This window comes from Phaseolus vulgaris, chromosome 10, assembly GCF_000499845.2.
Source record: "Phaseolus vulgaris cultivar G19833 chromosome 10, P. vulgaris v2.0, whole genome shotgun sequence".
NCBI lineage: Eukaryota > Viridiplantae > Streptophyta > Magnoliopsida > Fabales > Fabaceae > Phaseolus > Phaseolus vulgaris.
Genome location: NC_023750.2, coordinates 8,457,122 through 8,477,962, shown reverse-complemented (window position 1 = coordinate 8,477,962; position 20,841 = coordinate 8,457,122). Strand labels below are relative to the sequence as shown.

At 43.6% G+C, this 20,841-nt stretch overlaps 1 protein-coding gene across 10 annotated transcripts; it reads right to left on the bottom strand.

The window, feature by feature from the left end:
• Positions 1–2,336: 2,336 nt before the first annotated feature.
• On the bottom strand, positions 2,337–20,393 carry LOC137818648 (uncharacterized). 10 transcript variants are annotated; one of them, XR_011082114.1, is made up of 8 exons: positions 7,082–8,690; positions 5,747–5,942; positions 4,421–4,647; positions 4,270–4,304; positions 4,111–4,160; positions 3,396–3,529; positions 3,172–3,288; positions 2,528–2,949 (listed from the first exon to the last, which is right to left on the bottom strand). XR_011082114.1 is itself a non-coding variant. In XM_068622191.1 (3 exons), exon 3 carries the CDS (start codon positions 17,912–17,914, stop codon positions 15,782–15,784), a length of 2,133 nt encoding a protein of 710 aa, XP_068478292.1. In that variant the 5' UTR covers positions 17,915–18,951; positions 19,110–19,630; positions 20,022–20,393; the 3' UTR covers positions 15,636–15,781. The 10 variants fall into 10 exon arrangements, 1 of the variants encoding a protein (XP_068478292.1); XR_011082111.1 differs by lacking the exon at positions 3,172–3,288 and having other exon boundaries at positions 2,337–2,949; positions 4,270–4,317; positions 5,785–5,942; positions 7,082–7,326; XR_011082112.1 differs by lacking the exons at positions 3,172–3,288; positions 7,082–8,690 and adding an exon at positions 3,986–4,017 and having other exon boundaries at positions 3,321–3,529; positions 4,270–4,317; positions 5,747–5,900.
• Positions 20,394–20,841: the final 448 nt, after the last annotated feature.

Below are 20,841 nucleotides of genomic sequence, written 5' to 3'. Positions count from 1 at the left end.
TCGATGACGTCAGCAGCAGATAACCACGTGAACCACTCGCAGGGTGACACGTGGATCAGGTGGCAGAGAAATCAGGGAGGAGATCACCCAAAACGGTGATCGGTGGTCAGTAACCGAGTGGCCACCGACAGATCAGTTCCAAGATAAACACCCGGGGGGAGAACGCGAGAAGCAATAGAGCACCGATCAGTTATCGGGTGCATGGTCATCGGGGTTTCGTGTTACACGTAGTTAAACTGGGACTGAGATTCCCAGCGAGAGCGTTACGCATGGACCTCGCATGATCATATCTCAGAGAAAGAGGAGCTACTCGCCGGTAGAATCGTGCACGAGAGTGGCCTGAGGGAGTTAGTAAACCGGTCAGTGATTGGTTACTCTCTTAACCCATTACGTGCATGACATCGTGAAGGGGAAATCGTTTATGCAGAGAGCAATGCTTGGTGAGTGTGCCTAGTCCAGCCACACCTGGCGTTCTCCTGGGAGTGTGCGATTCACCCAGATGGAAGAAACGCGCTAAGTTACTCCGCAAGGGAATAACTTAGGCGCACAAAGAGATGCGCTAGAGCCCTTCAGGTAGTGGCACGTGTACGGTTAGATGTGAGTTGCATGCCTCCACGTGTCACCATCTGAGAGGGGCGCGGCCAAGATAAAGGTGCACTCCGCGTCGTGAAAGGTACACAGAAAACACACACACCCACGTTTTTACTCATTGTGGTACGTTTTCGCACAGTAGCGTAACAGAATTCTAACACACGCAGAGGATAGCGTAACAGAATTCTGTTAAGCACATACACAGAGAGAGAGAAAAGAGAGAATCAGAAAGAGATTCAGTGAGATTTTTGTTGGTGGTTCTGTGACCTAACTTGAGCGTCGGAGTGCAAACGGCCGCTAGAGGCGCCGTCTGTGTGTTTTGCAGGTTGCGTTTGAAGTTCCCGGGAAAGGTTCTAAGAGCATTCTTGCAGATAGCACAGTTGCATAGGCGGGGTAAGGAAGCGACAAAGCAATTCCTCCACGCTTGAGTTGGCGACATGATCAATTTAAATATATTAAATTAATCGAACATAAATATTTATATTAAACACATTATTTTACTGATAAAAATATGGTTTTCCCTTATATCAGAATAATTTCATTGTCTTTATATAACGTAAACATAATTTGTATTTCAAACATTTTAAATAATTTATAATTTGAATCGTTTTTAATTACTTGATAATTTGGAATAAATAAAATAATTGACACTGAATTTAATTAAATTTATTAAAAAAAACTTCTAAAATACAGAAAATATTTTGTAAATCAAAGTAATTTCAGAAATAAAAAAATATAAATTCAAAAATTCATAAAATTTAGATGAACAATTAAATATATAGAATCAGATATAAATGTAGTACAGAACTAAAGAACGAGGAATGTAAATGTAAATAGATAATTACGAAAGATAAAAAAAAATGTAAAAGAAATCATAAAATTTTGAGATCAAGTATACATACTTAATTTTTTTTATTGTGATTTTTCAGGTTTACAAAATTTCGATATAATGTTATTTTAAACTCTCTAATTACAAGTAAAAATTTCCTTATGTAAAAAAATATTTTCAAGTAATTGTCCTTTGTTACAATTATTTGTGGAAGAAAATGATTGAAGATACATTTATCATCTTTTTTGAAATCATACATTAAACATTTATCATCCTTTTTGACATGACCCTTTAAATATGTCTGTCTAATCCTTCTATTTCTTCACATAATGTCTTTATAAATACATAACTGAATAACTTCTCTCTATATATTTGATAAGTAATGTCTCTATATAAGTTTATGTGCATTTTTTTAAACTTTGAACTTTAAAGAGTATATCATAAGCTTCTGTACTCTTCTTAACTAAGTGTATCATGATTGATAAATTATTTTGATATTATTTTTATTATATAAATAGTCTATCAAATAATTTCTCTCTACCAAATTTTACGAATCCTTGTTCCTTTTAAGTTTAGTCAATTCATATAAACTTCATTAATTTATAAATTATAACCTATTGATTTATCTATTTCTTGCAAATAATTCCGATCAATACACTTCAAAAAGGACATTTTATCTTAATTATTTATGATTATTTTATCAACATAATTTGTTCACACTTACACTATTGTAAGAAGGTGTATAGATGATATATTTTCGCATTGGCATGTGGAGCCAATGTCAGCTCTTGTTGGGTGCCTTAGAGCACTACTGTCGTGAACAAATCAAATGACGAATGCCAACCCATCATCTTGTAGCACGCACACAACCTAACCAGGATGTTCCGGTCATCTTTTCTTTTTTATCAGTAATGAATAAATTAATCTGGTGATACTTCAGGAGTATCCCAACTCACATAGATTAACTACATGGTTACTCCTCAGTATGGCTTAGAGCAAAACAACCATTATGGCTTAAACTACATAATACACACCCAAAAAACATACACAGAACTACATCAGCACTTTGGTAGCACCTACACCCAAAAAGCAGTACACACTTGAAAGTGGAGCAAAGAATGTAATTATATCCGCTTGGAACAACATTCAAATGGTGCACCATCATGACATGAGACCTTAAAAGGGTTGTGGCAGCAACCAGACCAGCAACCATACCAGAAAATCTATTCTGCATCACTTAAGTTGCCAAACAAATACTACATCATCATTCTAACAGCAACCAAACCTTCAACTTTGTACATTTCAAAAACGTAATCCATCAGGATTACTATGTATCAGGGGCAAACTCACTCCAGCTTTGCCAGCCTCTTGGAATCCGCCGAGCCAGCATTATGTGTTCTTAAGAAACTCAAGCCTTATCTCTCTACCTTACCCTTACACACAACCAAACTACAGCCTCGAGCCTGTACTCAGGTCTGCTATGGCACCCTCTAAGAAACGTGTTTGACATCCATAATCCACAAAGCAAACTGCATCAAGCCAAGCAAACTGCTCAGGTCATCTAATTGCAACAAGAAGTATGTCGTGATGACCATGAGCAATAAAGGCACCTTGGTATATATAATATTTGGTAATATTTGGTATTATGTTCCAATAATATCTAAAATATAATGATAAGAAAGTATCTTACAATGTTTTCTAAGACTATTGTGAAAGTACATGAGTAATGTACATAAGTTGTTGTTAATTACCAATCCACTATTTGTTTGAGATATGCATGTGATTTCTTGTGCAATGAGCAGAATCATACAATAGTATGATCTGTTAGGGATATCACAAGTAACTGTCCATGATGTCTGACACTTTGGCTACACAATTAACAACATTTCCATTAACTTACATCTCCAATTTCTGTGTAGGAGTTGTGTTGTGAAAGACTTAAGGTCTCTAGGTGCTGCTTAAACTCTTGCCTCACCTTTTGAGTAACCTCCTTTGTTACCTCTTGCGTGATCTACTGGATCAATTGCAAAATAGCTTCTTAGCTAGATGCCTTAGAGGAGTACTCGTTTGAAGATGTTCCAAAGAACTGTGGGATGTCCACCCTTGATCCTGTAACATGCACACGTCCAAGGTGCTCAATCTAGGAAGTTGTAAATAACTAACAAATTAGTGATTTAAAACAGACTATGAATTGTGGTTTGTACTCAAATTATCAAACAAATTCATTCCATTTGTGGTTAAACCAACTTTTTAAAAATTGATAATCTAAAAGTCATCATCTTTTTTGTTTTTTCATTGACAATCCATTCAAAAATCGTATTTGTTTAATTTATTTCACCATTTTTAGCAACGGTTTAGATTAAAACTTTTGTCAAAATTTTGACTCATTCACCACTCTGCCACTGTGTCTTTTTTTACGGCAAATAGCCAAAATCTATTGTTATTAACCGTCGTGTTCGCTAATTTTGCACTAGTGTACGAGATAAACTAGTATAAAAATCACAGCATAAATTTTTTTCCTTTACCTTAGTTCATTTCATATTATCTTATTGCACTTTACCTTACCTTTACGAACCAAGTGACGGCGAGGCATTCCTCTACAATGTTATAAATGTTATAAGTCCTTTGTACCCGAGTAATTGAAAAGCTAAGATTTTATATCTCATGGCATAATGATAATACTCACGTACCTTCATCAACGATTTGTGTACCACAATGAAGATTGTCTTGTGAAGCTTCCCTGAAAACAAAGTGATGTTAGCAGTGATGATGATCTTCAGCTTCAAAGATTCAAACACCTCGCACAGTTTCACCATTGTGTCTGTTCTTTTGCTACATGTCAAACTCACCACGACAGTTTTCTCCCCATGTAGGTAACGCTCAGCTGCATCCACCACCTTAAAATCAATTCAAAATTCAAAATGAATAAGAACAAAAAACGCACAATACCCCACATCATTTTTATAGTATCAATAATACAAGAGAGAGAAGGGGGTTCACATCAAGGACTTCAATTGGGGAGTTTCTTGAATTGAATGAATCGTATATCTGCTCAGTTCTCTTCCTTTTGGACCTCAGACAGAAAGTTGTTCCTGCTCAAAGTCATAACTACTCTTTTTTGGCATCCCAGATTCAAGTTCCAGTATCTCAGCTTAGATTATCTTCTTTTGCATGTGCAAAAGTTGGATGTATTCAATAGCATCCTTAATAATTGAAGCCTTATCCATCTGCAACAAACAAACGTCACTCATCATTCTATAACAGACATAAATTCACAAACATGAAACATGCCTCCCCCTCTTTTTCTTCTCTCTTTTGTTTTATCCTCAACACTCCCAATTACCCTATTCAAAGTTATAAATGTGTACACCGAATAAACAGTGTTCGCTAGTAATATGTTATGTTTTTTTATCAGCCAAATTAGCATTGAGACAATAGAAAGATAATTAAACATGTATAATTGAAAGAAAACACTGAAATTTCATTATTAACTAAGGGAAACAAAAGGAATATTGATAAAACCGTTCTAAAGTTTACTAAAATACATCAACTAAACTCATGAATACTCAATATTTGAAGGATTATTTACATTACTTTAGGGGTTACTTAAGAGAGGGGTAATACTTGAACTTTCACAACTTGCACACTCACCAATCCAAAACTAACTTCAAGTGATGCACAAGAAAGATATAATACCAGTGACCTGAAGATCAAATAACAAACTAGAACAATCACAGACCAAACAGGAAAAATAAAAACATTGAATTATCTAGTATAACTTTCAATATAAAAAAATTGAGGGTGAATAGAAGAAAGCACATAATCTAACCTATAAGCACCAGCATCATTATTCCTCACATGACATGTTGGTTTTTATAGATTATAAAAATAACTTGTTCTTTCTCTTATCTTATAACTATTTTTGGAAAATTGAACAAAGCGTAAGGTTTCTTGACCTTACACCACCACCCATGATGTAAATATGCGGCACTTTTTCTTCAAGTGTGGATTATTCATACGAAAAATAACAATGTTTGTTTGCACCCCCATCACAATCAAAGTTATGGGACCTGCAGATATTTTTGAGGTAGATGAGCATGTGGTTTAATGCTGATAGCCTTTCTTTATTGATTTATTTGCTATGAATAAATGCTAGTTGACATCTTTGGCAATACAAATAGATAATCCAAACAGAGCATGGTAGTAGAAGTGTTTCAAATAAAAAAATATGATCAAAAGTAATAAATAGGCATTAAGAAGAATTAAGATATCCTGGGACGAAAAATCCCCCAATCTTAATAAAAAAGATATGTAGGATATGTATACCTTAAAGTCAATTGCCAAGTACAGAGAGTCATAAGTACCTCGGTGATTCTCATCAATTGCAGCAAGTAACATCTTTGTTTGACTCACATCTAATTTCTATTGCTATAGATGATCCAAGGACAGATTCAGATGCTTCTAAGATTTGGCCTTTGAACTTCTCGGCAGTAGATTTGGTCAAATGAGAACTAAACATTAGCTGTAACATAAACGATAAAATATAGATAACTAATGAATGTTGATGAAAGTAAAAATAAAAGAAACAGGAGCAATATCATAAAAACATTAACCAAGACGCGAAAGGTCAACAGGTACAATGGAAAAATAAATATTAACAAGAAAAAGACATCATCTAATATGCACAAGAACAGAGTGAAATAAAATCACTTGAAAGATAAAGCTCATAGTAACTTTTAGTAAGGTAGTATCATAGTATGTGCTTCAGACTAACCTCTCTTAACTTTATTATAAATTCTAAAACAAACACTGATGCCAAGACCAATTTTTCAGTCCACTAAGAGTAATAGTAATAAAATACCACCAGGTTGACAATACTATATTTAAAATAATCACATACAAAGTCAACTTATCCCCTAATTATTCCCAACCTGAAATTCACATTCAACCTCACAGATAGTGGAATTGAGAAAGATTTGGACAATGCAAGCAGCAGTAATAAAGAAAATAATGCACCCTCACATGGAGAAAATTCTGAACAGAGGTGGAGTAAAAATGCAGATATGAAAATTCTGCAACACTTGTGATAAATCATCAGTTTCTCAAGTGTTTCATTTCAAGACAATAAAAGAGACTAATGATGCGAGAACTAAATGAGAAAAGTGGTATTACTTGGCATGATTTTTTTCCAAAATTAAGCTTAAGCTAAATTACAACCAACTTAAATTACAATCAAAGACTTTGTTCTGTTTGCTATTTGGTCTTATTACTATCCAACCAAAACAATAAAATATAAATAATTCCTAAGTTAAAAATCTCAAGTCACCAACCATGTGCCCAGTACTAGGCTCATATTTCAAGACTTTTTTAACAACTTTTGCATAGTAGACATTCAACTACTACTTTGATTTGCAGCAAAGGTCCCAAATTTGCTAAATTATGGTAAAATATATAGTATTCTTTTATACTTACATTTCTAAATATGGTTGATAGGTTAGGTAGAACACAACCAAGAATCTTATGTTATGAACAAAACAAGTCTCTGCCATGTGAACTAATGGATAGACAAAGACATAGTAAATCCAACCACAAAGCACAAGAAACTATGTTCAAACTAAGATCACCAACTCAACAACGATTTCGGTGTACTTTTTTCCATACCTCTTGATAAATCAACTCTCTAACATCATCTTTGGTCAATTTTCTCCTCTCAAACTCAAATCACGGTCCACATTTGACAAACCATAGAAATAAGAGTTGTTCCCGCCGGTTGACCGGGATTGTCTTTGCGCGTGGCTTGTCCTCGCGAGCTAGGGCACCTTCGTTTTGCTCCGTCTATGAGTACCTGAAAAAGAAGTGAACAAAGGAGCGCCCTCGCGACCGTTTGCACTCTGACGATCAAGTCCGCTAGCGAGAAACATCAAAAGGTGACACACCCTCTGAAGGTGGTCGAGAACTATACTGAATGACTGAAACTATGTAACTAGAACTGCGTTGCCCTAATTGCCTCGTGCTCACAGCTGGGTGCGCCGTCAAGAACAATTAGGGTTTGTGCTCTATGTGACTATGAGAATTAGGTCAAAACTCTCTCCCTTTCAAATGCTCCCAAGGTCCCTTTTTATACATCTCTCATCGTTAAAGAGCATTAAAGCGCATTGAAAGCGTATAAAAACATTCCTTGGAATACACGAATCTTAACTTACTTAACGCGTACCTTGACAAACTTCCCCTGAAACCTTTAATGAGTACGTGGGCACTGCCACGTGCCCCTCTGACTTGATCGTTATTCTGTGGAGAGGGTCCCACATCGCCGCCACTCAACTTAGGGTTATTCCATCGTGTGAGGCCTCTTTTCTACGAAGTGCTTCTGTCACGTGGGTTGACTTTTTTGGGTGCCAACTCATGCACCCCAATCACTGATCACTTGCCCTGGGGGTGTATCTTCCTTTCTCTCGTACCATGCACGTGGTTCTCCCCTGGTTATGGCCCTCTCATGGTCGTATCTATTCCAGGGTCTCCCAGCGGTGGCGTGGATACTTCACGAGTCAGGATATCCCCTACTGGTCCTAGAACTTGTGGTCTTGAAGCCACCTTTCCCTTCACTTTGCTACTGTTCTGGACTGTCGAGGCCCGACGTCTCTCTTGGGCGATGTCTTTCTTTAGGGCGACATCTTTCTTTAGGGCGACGTCTTACTTTAGGGCGACGTCTTACTTTGGCGACGTCGCGAGCAGTCGACCTGTTGACTTTTCCTTCCTTGGGTCCCTTGAGGGGTCCCACCATGCGTGTGACCTTGACTTCTGGTCGACGCCCGGGGACGGGACGGTACACAAGCCCCCCAGTCTTGAGCTGGCACTTGTTTCAGCGAGAAGACTAATTCCTCGCCCCTATTGTCTTCGCGGCATTTTGATGACATGTAACTCCCTGACCGGTTGACGTGACATTTTCTGCACCACCGGCGCGGTGTACCCTCAAGGACTCTGACGATGTGATATTCTCTGAGCGAGAAAGGTGACACTTCGGGTCGTACCTTAATCTCGTGACACGTGGCCCAATCACACGGTGCTCATTTAGCGTCCTTTGGCGCTTCAATTGTAACGCTCGAGTCTTTGAAGACCCTGCACTTTAACTCATTGTTTCTACTCTTTCACATCTTATCCGTACTGTTCATCTTCCTTCCAAAGAACTTTCCCCGCGTTCTTTCCTCGTCGACTATTTCCTTCTACTCTACTGCTGAACCCTTCTTCTTCGATCTTTAGTTCCTTTATTGACAGTACGTGCTAAGATGACTGCCGACCCTCCTTCCTCTAGGGTTAATCATAGGGATCTTTATGCATGGGCCTCAGACAAACTACTTGACGAGTGCTCGAGCCTAGTTTCCACCAGAGCTTGGAGGGACCATGTAGGGGACCCGAGTATCTATGACCACCGTGCCTTTGCGAAAAGGCACGACGATGATATCGCAGTGCTTCCTTGCACTCTAGGGGAGCCGGTGTGCGGGGATGAGCGGGCCAACAACGGGGTCCCCTTTTTTTATTTCTATCAGGTGGTCTTCAAGTGGCGTGCGTCTGCCTTTCTCCAGGTTCGAGAGGGAACTGCTAACGGAGATCAATGTTGCCCCAGCCCAGTTGTACCCTAACAGTTGGGCCTTTGTCAAAGCCTTCGACATACTGTTTGGTTTCCTAGGGTGTGCACCTTCGGTTGACATCTTCCTTCACTTCTTCGAAGTGAAGAGGCAAAGGAATAATCTCTAGGTGACTCTCAGCAACGTTCCCGGTAGGGTCCTCTTAACCCTATTCCAGCACTCCTTCACGGGGTGGAAAGGCAAGTTCTTCAAGGTTTGATGCTCCGACCTCGTACCCTCTGCCCTTGACGGCTTCCCCCTGTATTGGGTGAAGGAGGTAAGAGCCCTGAAGTCCAGGTCTCTTAAGAGGCTGCCTTCGAACGATCGAGAGGCTTGCCGGATCTTGGCTGGTGCGGGGGGCTTTGACGCTGCCGCCTTGATAAGCCTGGAATACAACGCTGAGGCTCTGGAAAAATACATAGGTATGAGAGATTCCCCTTATAACCTCCCGTTCCTTGCTTTTGCTGGATTCTTGCATGATTTATCTTGTAGTGCCTTAGTTTGTACCCGTCTTTTACCATGCTTGTCCCTTTTGGCGCAGGTTCGAAGATAAACAGGCAACGAAGGTCGCTGTTGGCCCAGGCGTTGAGGCCCGAGGATGGGGCTTGAGCATCACCCAGCTCAAACTCCGGAGGCCTCTAAAGAGTGGCCTGACTTTGTTTTTCGTATGAATATTGGATGTGTATATGATTGTCTCTTGTTCAATTTGCAACTATCATGAACTTTATCTGTAATCGTAACTCTTGATTTACGCTTGATTTATGTTTAAACGCTACGCGCTTTATCTTTGCATGTTTGTGTCTGCTTCTGCTTTCTTTGCTATACCGTGTGCGTTACTTTCAATACCCCCCTCCATCGTGTTGGACCTTAACTCTTTAGGTAGCACGTGCTCTTCCCTCCTATTCTCCATTCTTTCCTTTTGAGTTACGGTATATACCCTTCTCTTGATCTCTTCACTCATAGCTTCGCTTGGCCTTCGTACCTGCGAGGGATTCTCATGCGCTCGAACTTCCTCGCCTGAGACCCCGACAGCTTTTATCTGGGTTTACTGGGAGAACCGGCAATTTGCTTTCCGCGGCGATGTCAGACCACCTGATCTTTTGTTTCGGCGATGGCACAACCTGCCGACGCCTGATTACGTATGTTGCAGAGCGCCACCTCCACAAACGACGACTATGTACACTTCTTGACCACCCACCTTTCTCTTGTCCCTGTCATCACACCCGATGACCTAATCGGTACATAAGCCGTGATTCGTCCGGCGAGAAGACTAAGAAGTTGAAACTTCAGCGATCTACGTGGCTTCGCGCGCTAACGCCCACTCCATTTACTGATTTGACACTTCACCAACCCCTTCCTGTTAACTGACACGTGGACTTATCAACGACCATCATTTCCTACCGTTTGCGCTTCTTGTAATGTTCGAAACTCTTAAAATTCTCGCGCCACTTCACTGTTCCATTATTTTCTTCTTCATTCTCAAACTTTTCGAAACGCCTCAGCGAATGCTTTGACTCCCTCAATCACCATCTTACGAAACGCTTTTCTGACTATCAAAAGGTAACTTTTCTATCCCTCCCACTGATATTTGCTACATTTTAATCGGTTTGCATCATCCATTAACTGTCTGGAGCATACGTTGTGGGCTGTTTGTTCTCTGTTTTGCTTTTCCTGTGCTTAGGTTTTTCCTTTCCTTTAGTAAGGAACATGACGACAAGGTGGCCATTCTTCCTTGTCTTCCTGGGGAACCTGTCTGTACTGACGATGCAGGAAACAACGACCACCCCTTCTGCTTCGTCTACACAACCGCATTCAAGAAGTTCAAGCTCAGATTCCCTTTTACTCACTTTGAGAGGGAACTTCTAATCGAGCTTGACATTGCCCCCGCCCAGCTGCACCCCAACGGCTGGGCGTTCATCAGGGCATATCAAATTATCTGCGCACACATAGGCCACCCAGCCTCTGTAGACGTATTCCTATTTTTGTTCGAGGCCAAGAACCCGGGGGATCGTCTGTGGGTGAGCCTTAATGGGATTGCTGGGAGGTCCATCCTCTCAATCTTCTTGCAATCCTACAAAGACTGGAAGAGCAAGTTTGTCTGCGTGTGCTGTAATGATCGGGATCCTACCCTTCTCGATGGATTCCCCTTGTACTGGGTTAACAAGGGGAAGAAGGAGTCCAAGGACACCTTTCGGAAGGCTAGGAGTCCAGAAAAAATGGGGGAGCTTGGCAAAGACTTGTGCAGCTTCTGGAAAGAAGTGGCCTCCTCCAACACCATTTTGGCCACCTCCTCGATCATCAAGTTTGAATTCGCTGAAAGTCAACTGGACTTCCACATAGGTCTGCCCTCCCTTCTTCTCTGAATTTCTCTTTCCTATGTCAAGTCCCCTTTACTCGTCATCCATTTTGCTTGCTTTACACCGATCTGTACCCATTCTTGGCTGTTTGATCCATGCATTAGTGTTCCCATCACTTGCTCTCCTTTGCATTATTAACTGCCTGAACTGGATTGATTTGCAAGCATCGATCTTTTTGTGTAGATACAATGTTAGGGAAAGATCACATGGCCAGGCTGCGCTCCATAGTCAAACGTCACAAACTCGACGCGGTTTCCCAAACCGTTCCAAATTCAATTGCAGGAGCTGCTGCTGCCCTGGGTAAGTCCCCCCAAGTGGACCCACCTTCCCTTGCCACTCTTCCTTCCCCTGAGAGGAAAAAACTACCACCAAAAAGGGCCAAGAGGAAGACTCCTACAGTGGTATCGGACGAAGAAGAGGATGAAAGCACTGAGGATGGGCTTGTTTGCAAAAGGAACAGAGCGACCACAACTGAGCCACCAGTAATCGAAAGCGCAGGCCCAAACTATGCAGAGAATCCCCCCACCGCTTCCACACCCTTTGAGAGCGCTGGGGATGCTCTCCCATCAAACACCTCAGCTGCTGGAGGCGCTCAAGAGCAACTTGTGGACGCTCAATCACCCCCCCAACCTGTAGTGGAGCCAACCGTCTCACCACCACGCTCTGATGCTCCTCTCGCCACCCAAGCTTGCGAGGGTGGTGGCGAGAACCAACCCCCAACACCTCCTCCAATCCTTGCTCTCCCCACCCCCGTTGAGGAAGTCTTGAAGGCCCACGCCGCTCATCTCAGCGCCATAACTACTGAGTGCGTGGAGAAACGTCTTCACAAGATGATGGGCGAGGCTCTAAGGGACTCCTTGTGCCAATACGAGTTCGAAGCTAGCACTGCGAGGGCCCAAGTCCAAAAACTTAAGTGTGATATTACGATGCGGGGACTGGAGTTTTCACAGCTAGAGAATGCCCTACGGGACGAGCTGCGGAGCGAACGTAGAAGTAGCACTGAGCTACGCGAAAAGCTCAATGTCAAACTCTTAGAGGCCGTCGATCTCGAGAGTAAACTCGTGCCTCATAGGGAAAAGATAGCCAACTTGGAGGGGGCCCTCAAGGCTAACAAGGCCTATGTGGATAAGCTCGAGGCCAAGTCAATCGAGAGGGAGGACCTTCTGGGCAAAGTTGAAGCTGACAGGGACCAAAAAGCTAAGGAACTGAGCGAGAAAAACAAGGAGTTGAGCGAGTCTGCAGCAAAGCTTGCCCATGCGCTTGAGGAGAACGAAAAGTTAAAGACACAGATCGAAGAGCTCGACCTCAACGTCGCAAACGTCCTGACTTCAGGGTTTGGCGCGGCCTTGGAGCAGTTCGCTTGCGCTTACCCGACTTGGACCTCTCTCAGTTCTCGATTTGCCATGAAGTGGTAGATGGCAAAATTGTACCTTCAGATTAATATTTCCATCTGCCACTTTGACTTGAAACATTCTGAAAAACTTATATATTGAACCTTTGTTTATGTGCAATGAATTTATTCGTAATGACCTTTTCTTCATCCCAACTGTTTTAATACATATAAATATGCACATGGCTTCGCCTTTATCTGTTGTGTAATCATTTGTTCTTCTTGTCTTAAAGAGATCAACCTAGCACCAACCGATGCTTGATTCCGTGAAAATCAACTTAACTGAACAAACCATTAGTTCGTAGCAATAACATTTAATTCAAGATCACTTACTGGGCAGTAGGCTTGGGTCAACCTTATTGTCTGAAATATCGTTCGCCTGAATCGCTAAGTGTCATGCACATTTCTATATCACCGCCTAAAAACTCTGCTCACTTAGTCCTCGCCGTGTATCTCTTCGTTCGAGTTTCAACCACAAAGCCATAGGCTTTCGGCGACACTATTTTCTTTTTAATTAAAACACCTTTTCTTGACTGGAAGAAGAGCTGGCTTTTGGATCTCCCTCTATCTTGCCTGAGTTTTGGAACAATGATTTAGGTGGTGAGATGTCCTTTGCGAATCTTCCCCAGCCACCCACCCCTGACCTTTCAATTTCATCTTGCCTGAACTCACTCGAGGGTGAGAATGACTTTTTCTGGTGCCTCAAATTGCCCAGGGGTTACATCTCCTCTTCCCCTGGATGCGTTGGGGACTTCTAAGCTGTTCTTACCTGAACTCGCTCAAGGCGAGGAGGACTTTCTCTGGTGCCTCTACTTTGCCCAGGGGTCACATCTCCTCTTCCCCCAGATGCACTGAGGACTTTGCAATCTGCTCTTGCATGGACTCGCTCAAGGCGAGGAGGACTTTCTCTGGTGCCTCTACTTTGCCCAGGGATCACATCTCCTCTTCCCCCGGATGCACTGAGGACTTTGCAATCTGCTCTTGCATGGACTCGCTCAAGGCGAGGAGGACTTTCTCTGGTGCCTCTACTTTGCCCAGGGATCACATCTCCTCTTCCCCCGGATGCACTGAGGACTTTGCAATCTGCTCTTGCCTGGACTCGCTCAAGGCGATGAGGACTTTCTCTGGTGCCTCTACTTTGCCCAGGGATCACATCTCCTCTTCCCCCGAATGCACTGAGGACTTTGCAATCTGCTCTTGCCTGGACTCGCTCAAGGCGATGAGGACTTTCTCTGGTGCCTCTACTTTGCCCAGGGATCACATCTCCTCTTCCCCCGAATGCACTGAGGACTTTGCAATCTGCTCTTGCCTGGACTCGCTCAAGGCGAGGAGGACTTTCTCTGGTGCCTCTACTTTGCCTAGGGATCACATCTCCTCTTCCCCGGATGCACTGAGGACTTTGCAATCTGCTCTTGCATGGACTCGCTCAAGGCGAGGAGGACTTTCTCTGGTGCCTCTACTTTGCCCAGGGATCACATCTCCTCTTCCCCCGGATGCACTGAGGACTTTGCAATCTGCTCTTGCCTGGACTCGCTCAAGGCGAGGAGGACTTTCTCTGGTGCCTCTACTTTGTCGAGGGATCACATCTCCTCTTCCCCGGATGCACTGAGGACTTTGCAATCTGCTCTTGCCTGAACTCACTCGAGGGTGAGAAGGACTTTCTCTCTTCTCGCCTACACTCGCTTGAGGCGAGGAGGTCCTTTTAAATAGTTTCTCGTCGAACGGTGGTGAGAACTGAAAACTTTATACTCGTGCCTCCAATCGTCAGATGACGATGAGGACTTAAAAACTTTATGTTGATGCCTCCGATCGCCAGACGGCGATGAGGACTTAAAACTTAACTCTTACCTCTTTAAAACTTTATACTCTAAGATTTTGTGTTGGATGCATACAATCTGAATTCACCATTGCTTTAAATTACACAAAGGCGATGAAATCTCTTTCCGAAACTTAAAAAACGAATAGTATGCAAACTTAATGAGCTTGGAAACTTTGATAAACTTCAAAACCTTCTTTATTGGGTGACCTCGTTAAAAAACCCTCTTTAGGGAAAAAGAGTGCCCCCTTGAAAAACTGTTTTATTGCTACTTACAATGCTTTAACTGTAATAAAACTTGAGGTGGGTGGCGTTCCAAGTGCGAGGAATCGCCCCTCCTTCCATTGTTTCCAAGCGGTAGGCGCCGTTCCCGAGTGCTTCGGTTATTCTAAACGGTCATGTCCACTTGGGCGACAATTTGTTCTGCATCTCATACTGGTGGGCCTTCCTCATCACCAGGTCGCCATCTCTGAATTGTCTTGGTTTCATTCTGGAGTTGTACTTGTGTTCAACTCTTCTCTTTACTGCTTCAGCCTTCACCCTTGCTTCTTCCTTGACCTCATCCAGCTAATCCAGGTTCATTCTCCTTTCTGCGTTCGAGTCTTCCGTTACGAAGTTCTGGAATCTTGGCGAGCTTTCCTGGATTTCAACTGGGATCATCGCATCGCACCCATACACCAAGCTAAACGGGGTTTCATGAGTTCCCGATTGCTCAGTGGTATGATATGCCCATATTATACGGGGAACCTCTTCCGCCCAAGATCCCTTTGCCTTCTCCAACCTCCTCTTCAAGCCTCTCAACAACACCCGATTAGCTGACTCCACTTGCCCATTCGTTTGCGGATGCTCAACAGAAGCAAACACCTGTTGTGTTCCAATATCCTCGCACAGATTCTTCAACAGGTGACTTGCAAACTGAGTCCCATTATCTGATACCAAACTCTTGGGCACACCAAAGCGACACACGATGTTCTTCCACACGAAACTCTGAATCTTGTGCGCGGTGATCTGGGCTACCGATTCTGCTTCAATCCACTTCGTGAAGTACTCGATTGCCACAACCAAATACTTCATTTGCCTGATCGCCAACGGAAAAGGTCCCAGAATATCGATTCCCCACATATGGAACGGCCAGGGGCTGTAGATTGACTTTAGCTCTTCTGGGGGGGCCTTGTGCTAATCGGCGTGTTGCTGGCATTGCTTGCACCGCTGGGCGTATCTTTTGCAATCTTCCCTTATGGTTGGCCAATAATAACCTGCACGGAGAGTTCTTATTGTCAGGGCTCGACCTCCGATGTGACTCCCACAAATCCCCTCATGGAGCTCAGCCATAATTCTCATGCACTTTTCTCCATGCACACATACTAACAGGGGGTGTGTAAACCCAAACCTGTACAACTCACCATCGATTAGGGTGAACTTGCTGGAGTTCTTCTTTACCTTTCTGGCCTCCGTCAGATCCACTTGGAGAACGCTATCTGCCATGTACCGCTGGTATGGCGTTATCCATGTATCTGGTTCGTGGATAGCGCAAACTTGCGTCATCTTCGCCTCTCCTACTGGATGCGCTCTAACTCTCGACGTCCTCAAAGTCTCTTGAGTTAAAGATTTGTGACTCCTCGTCATCCCTTTCATCGACTTGCAAACTTGAAGAACCTGGTGGTCTGCTACAAATGCTCGAGGTGTCTTCAGAGTTTCTTGTGTAACAGTCCTCTGCCTGCCACCCTTGCCTGAACTGGCGAGCTTGGCTAGCAAGTCAGCTCGGGCATTTTGTTCCTCATGGTTCTGTGTCTCGCCATCTAGGGTCTTCCCCAGCTTAAATGTTTTTCCGTCGATCTTCTTCTCAAGCCAATCCTCAACCGGCCGAGGCCTCTTCTCGTTGGCGATTAGCGCTCTCACAATACCTAACTCTCTGGCGATCTCCGGGCAGTTTCTCTCTTCCTCCACCCGAGCGGCGCTCTCGGACCTCGCCTCGACATCCTCCATTATCACATCGCCCTCGGCGGCCACCTCCAACACTGTATCCACAACTCGCCGGTCTTCCTGCTCAGGCTCCACGCCAGGTGGCGGCGTTGTGGTTACGTGGCATATCGATCTCTTGTTCTTGAGGCTGTTTTCATAGCACTTCTTTGCCTTCTTTTGATCATAGCGAATGGTGATGACCACCCCCTCCATTGAAGGTAACTTTACCTTCATGTGCCTCGTGGAGGGCACAACTCCTATCTTGTTGAGTGTCGACCTTCCCAACAGGATATTGTATGTCGAAGGAGCGTTCACGACGAGGTATCTGATCTTCTCTGTGCGCGAGGCCGCTCCGTCTGTGAACGTCGTCCTTAACTCAATGTACCCTCTGACCTCCACTTGATCACCAGCGAAACCGTATAAGTAGCCCCCATATGGCCTCAGCTGGTTTGGAGATAGCCGTAAATTTTCGAAAGTCGGCCAAAACATCACATCTGCCGAGCTCCCCTGGTCGACCAACGCTCGATGGACCATCCTTCCCGCCATAACAAACGAGATTACAATGGGATCGTTGTCGTGGGGCACAACATCCCTGAGGTCTTCTTTGGTCAACGTGATGTCCACATCGGGTGAGTGATCCTCAAAAGCTTCTACTGACATCACGGACCTTGCATACCTCTTGCGTTGTGACGCGGTACACCCACCGCCCGAGAACCCACCAACTATGGTGTGGACCTCGTCGTGAATGGGTACCTCGTGCTGCTGTCTCTCACTTCTCTCCGGTTGTGAACCTGACGATTGTCCCGTCTGCTTCTCCACCAAGTAGTCCTTCAAGAAGCCATTCTTTACAAGTTCATCCAACTGGTAGCCCAACGCCAAACAGTTGTTAATATGGTGCCCGAATGCTTCGTGGAATTCGCACCATGATTCCTTGTGAGGTCCCAGCACCTTGTCAGATTTTACCGGTGGCCTCAACCTTTCAGCTATGTTGGGCACAACGATGAGGTCTTTGAGCTCCACCACAAAGTTGTGCCTTAGTGGCCTACTTCCCTCTCTCCTTCCTTCTGCTCGACCCCTAGGTTGGGTCCTCCTTGTCTCGTAGATGCGCTTCCTGTCTGGGTTCTTTCTTTCTGTGGCAACTTCGTGAACCCTAGCAGGTTGCGTGCGTATCTGCGCCATTGGTCGCGCAGGTGCAGCAGGCATGCACTTCTCGTATGCCTCGCCCTTTGAGACAATGTGCTCTACCACTTGTCGCCTTACTTTAGAAAAGGTTTTGGGAAGCTTGCAGTTAAGCGACTTACCAAAAGACCTGGGTCGTACCCCCTTCCTGAATGTGTACACAATCATGGGTTCATCGGTGGTACCCACCTTCACCACTTGTGCCCCAAAGCGGCTTATGTATTCCTTAAGGGTCTCACCTTGAAATTGCTTCACGTCGAAAAGGTCGTACGAGACTGGGGCTGGGGCCTTGTTGGCTAAATACTGCTCTCTGAATAGTCGCGAGAGCTGGGCGAAAGACGTGATGTGACCCTCTGGGAGGCTGATGAACTAATCCATAGCCATCCCAGTTAGAGTGCTCATAAAGAGCTTGCACCTTACGGCATCAGAACCGCCAACCAACAACATCTGTGAGTGGAACGCAGTGAGGTGTGCCTCAGGATCCTCCATCCCTGTGAAGGTTACCTTGGGCCCTGTGAACGTATTCGTGATCGCTGTCTCCAGGATCGCCTGTGAGAATGGTGTTGTGAATTCTCTAGGTGGGCAGGCAGCCTCAGGCTCGTCTCCGCCACGCCATCCACGGCGTAACTCCTCGTTGGCACGGTGGAGCTCATCGTTTCTCGCCTGAGAAGCTGGGAGATCCGCCTGCATGCGCTCCTGCTCCGCTTTCGACGCTGCCATTGCTTCATGCAGCCCTTGCATCATGCCCATGAGTTGTTGCATGGTCATCTCTTCACTCCTGGCGCGTGCAAGTCTAGTTGCCATGACTTTCCGGAAACCCTCCTACTTGTCTGGGTTTTGAGAACTGGAACTGAAAAAGGTGTGCAGTGGGAGTGATGTTTATATCGGCCCCACGGTGGGCGCCAAATGTTCCCGCCGGTTGACCGGGATCGTCTTTGCGCGTGGCTTGTCCTCGCAAGCTAGGGCACCTTCGTTTTGCTTCGTCTATGGGTACCTAAAAACGAAGTGAACAAAGGGGCGCCCTCGCGGCCGTTTGCACTTCGACAATCAAGTCAGCTAGCAAGAAACATCAAGAGGTGACACACCCTCTGAAGGTGGTCGAGAACTATACTGAATGACTGAAATTGTGTAACTAGAACTGCGTTGCCCTAATTGCCTCGTGCTCACAGTTGGGTGCCCCGTCAAGAACAATTAGGGTTTGTGCTCTGTGTGATTATGAGAATTAGGTCAAAACTCTCTCCCTTTCAAATGCTCCCAAGGTCCCTTTTTATACATCTTTCATCGTTAAAGCGCATTAAAGCGCATTGAAAGCGTATAAAAACATTCCTTGGAATACACGAATCTTAACTTACTTAACGCGTACCTTGACAAACTTCCCTTGAAACCTTTAATGAGTACGTGGGCACTGCCACGTGTCCCTCTGACTTGATCGTTATTCTGTGCAGAGGGTCCCATAGTGCCGCCACCCAACTTAGGGTTATTCCATCGTGTGAGCCCTCTTTTCTACGAAGTGCTTCTGTCACGTGGGTTGACTTTTTTGGGTGCCAACTCATGTACCCCAATCACTGATCACTTGCCCTGGTGGTGTAACTTCCTTTCTCTCGTACCATGCACGTGTGGTCTTGAAGCCACCTTTCTCTTCACTTTGCTACTGTTCTGGACTGTCGAGGCCCGACGTCTCTCTTGGGCGATGTCTTTCTTTAGGGCGACATCTTTCTTTAGGGTGACGTCTTACTTTAGGGCGACGTCTTACTTTGGCGACGTCGTGAGTGGTCGACCTGTTGACTTTTCCTTCCTTGGGTCCCTTGAGGGGTCCCACCATGCGTGTGACCTTGACTTCTGGTCAACGCCCGGGGACGGGATGGTACAAGAGTCACTTAGTGCCTGCAATCACAGGCACAACAAAGAAGAAGTGAGGAACTTCAGAAATTATCTGCATAATTGTGTTAAAGAGGTTCATTTGGTACGTTAAACGAAATTTCCTCTTTGGTAGCTATCTAGGTATACCATCGGTTTTCAACAGCAGAGCATTCCAACCTTTAAATCCCTGATCATTATTCAATTAACTTAATAAAAAAATTATAATGACCTCTCTTTTGTATCATTCTCGTTACCGAAAAATAAGCATGCACCGTTTCTTTGAATCTATACCCTTGCAAGTAAACATGAACCCATTTCCCTCAAATAAAATCCTCACGAACAAAGACAAGTCAAACAAAAACGCAAGATATAAAAAATCTGATCAAATTGGCAACTTCTTAAAATTGAAACATACCAACAATTCCATGGATAGAGACTCAACCTTGGATTCGGAAAGGGAATCGTGGAGGCAAGGGGTTTTGGGGTTTCCGATGAAACCAGCACCGTGGTTAACCAAATTCAAAGGCCACATCACATAACTCTTATCGAAAACCCTCTCATTCTCATGATGTCCCTTCGCACTCTTCCTGGCATGCAACACCGTCATTATCTTCTTCCCGAGATCTGTGCAACAACATTCTGCCTCAGCTACTTGTTCTTGGAGCTTCGTGATTGTCTCCTTCCCTTAACCCTCCGAGTCTTTTTCTTCTCCATTCTCTTGCTCCCCACACTCAACCCAACCAAGAAGAGAAAGAATATAGTCGGTAAATGATGGTGGTGGTGAGGTGGAAGGTGAAAATAGAAGGAGAGGGAAAGAAGAAAAACGGGCCACTGAATAAACCTCTACTAAAATTATAATTTTTTTTATTTGGTAAAAAAATTATATAAAATTTATAAGTAAAAATTGTATAAAAATTTATTGAGTTTTCTTTTATTTATGATAGTAATTAAATATAATTTTTAATTACTTGATAATTTGGAATAAGTAAAACAATTGACATTGAATTTAATATAAATTTATTAAAAAAAGAATTAAAATACAGAAAACGTTTTTATTTCTCTCAACCAAAATTTATTAATCCTTGATTATTTGTAAGTCTAGCCAATTCATATAAATTTGATTAATTTATAACTGATTGATTTATTTTTTTTAAAATAATTGCAATCGATGCACTACACTATTCCAAAAAGGGTATTTTTATAGAATTTTTACAAAAGCTAGAGTCACACTTGTA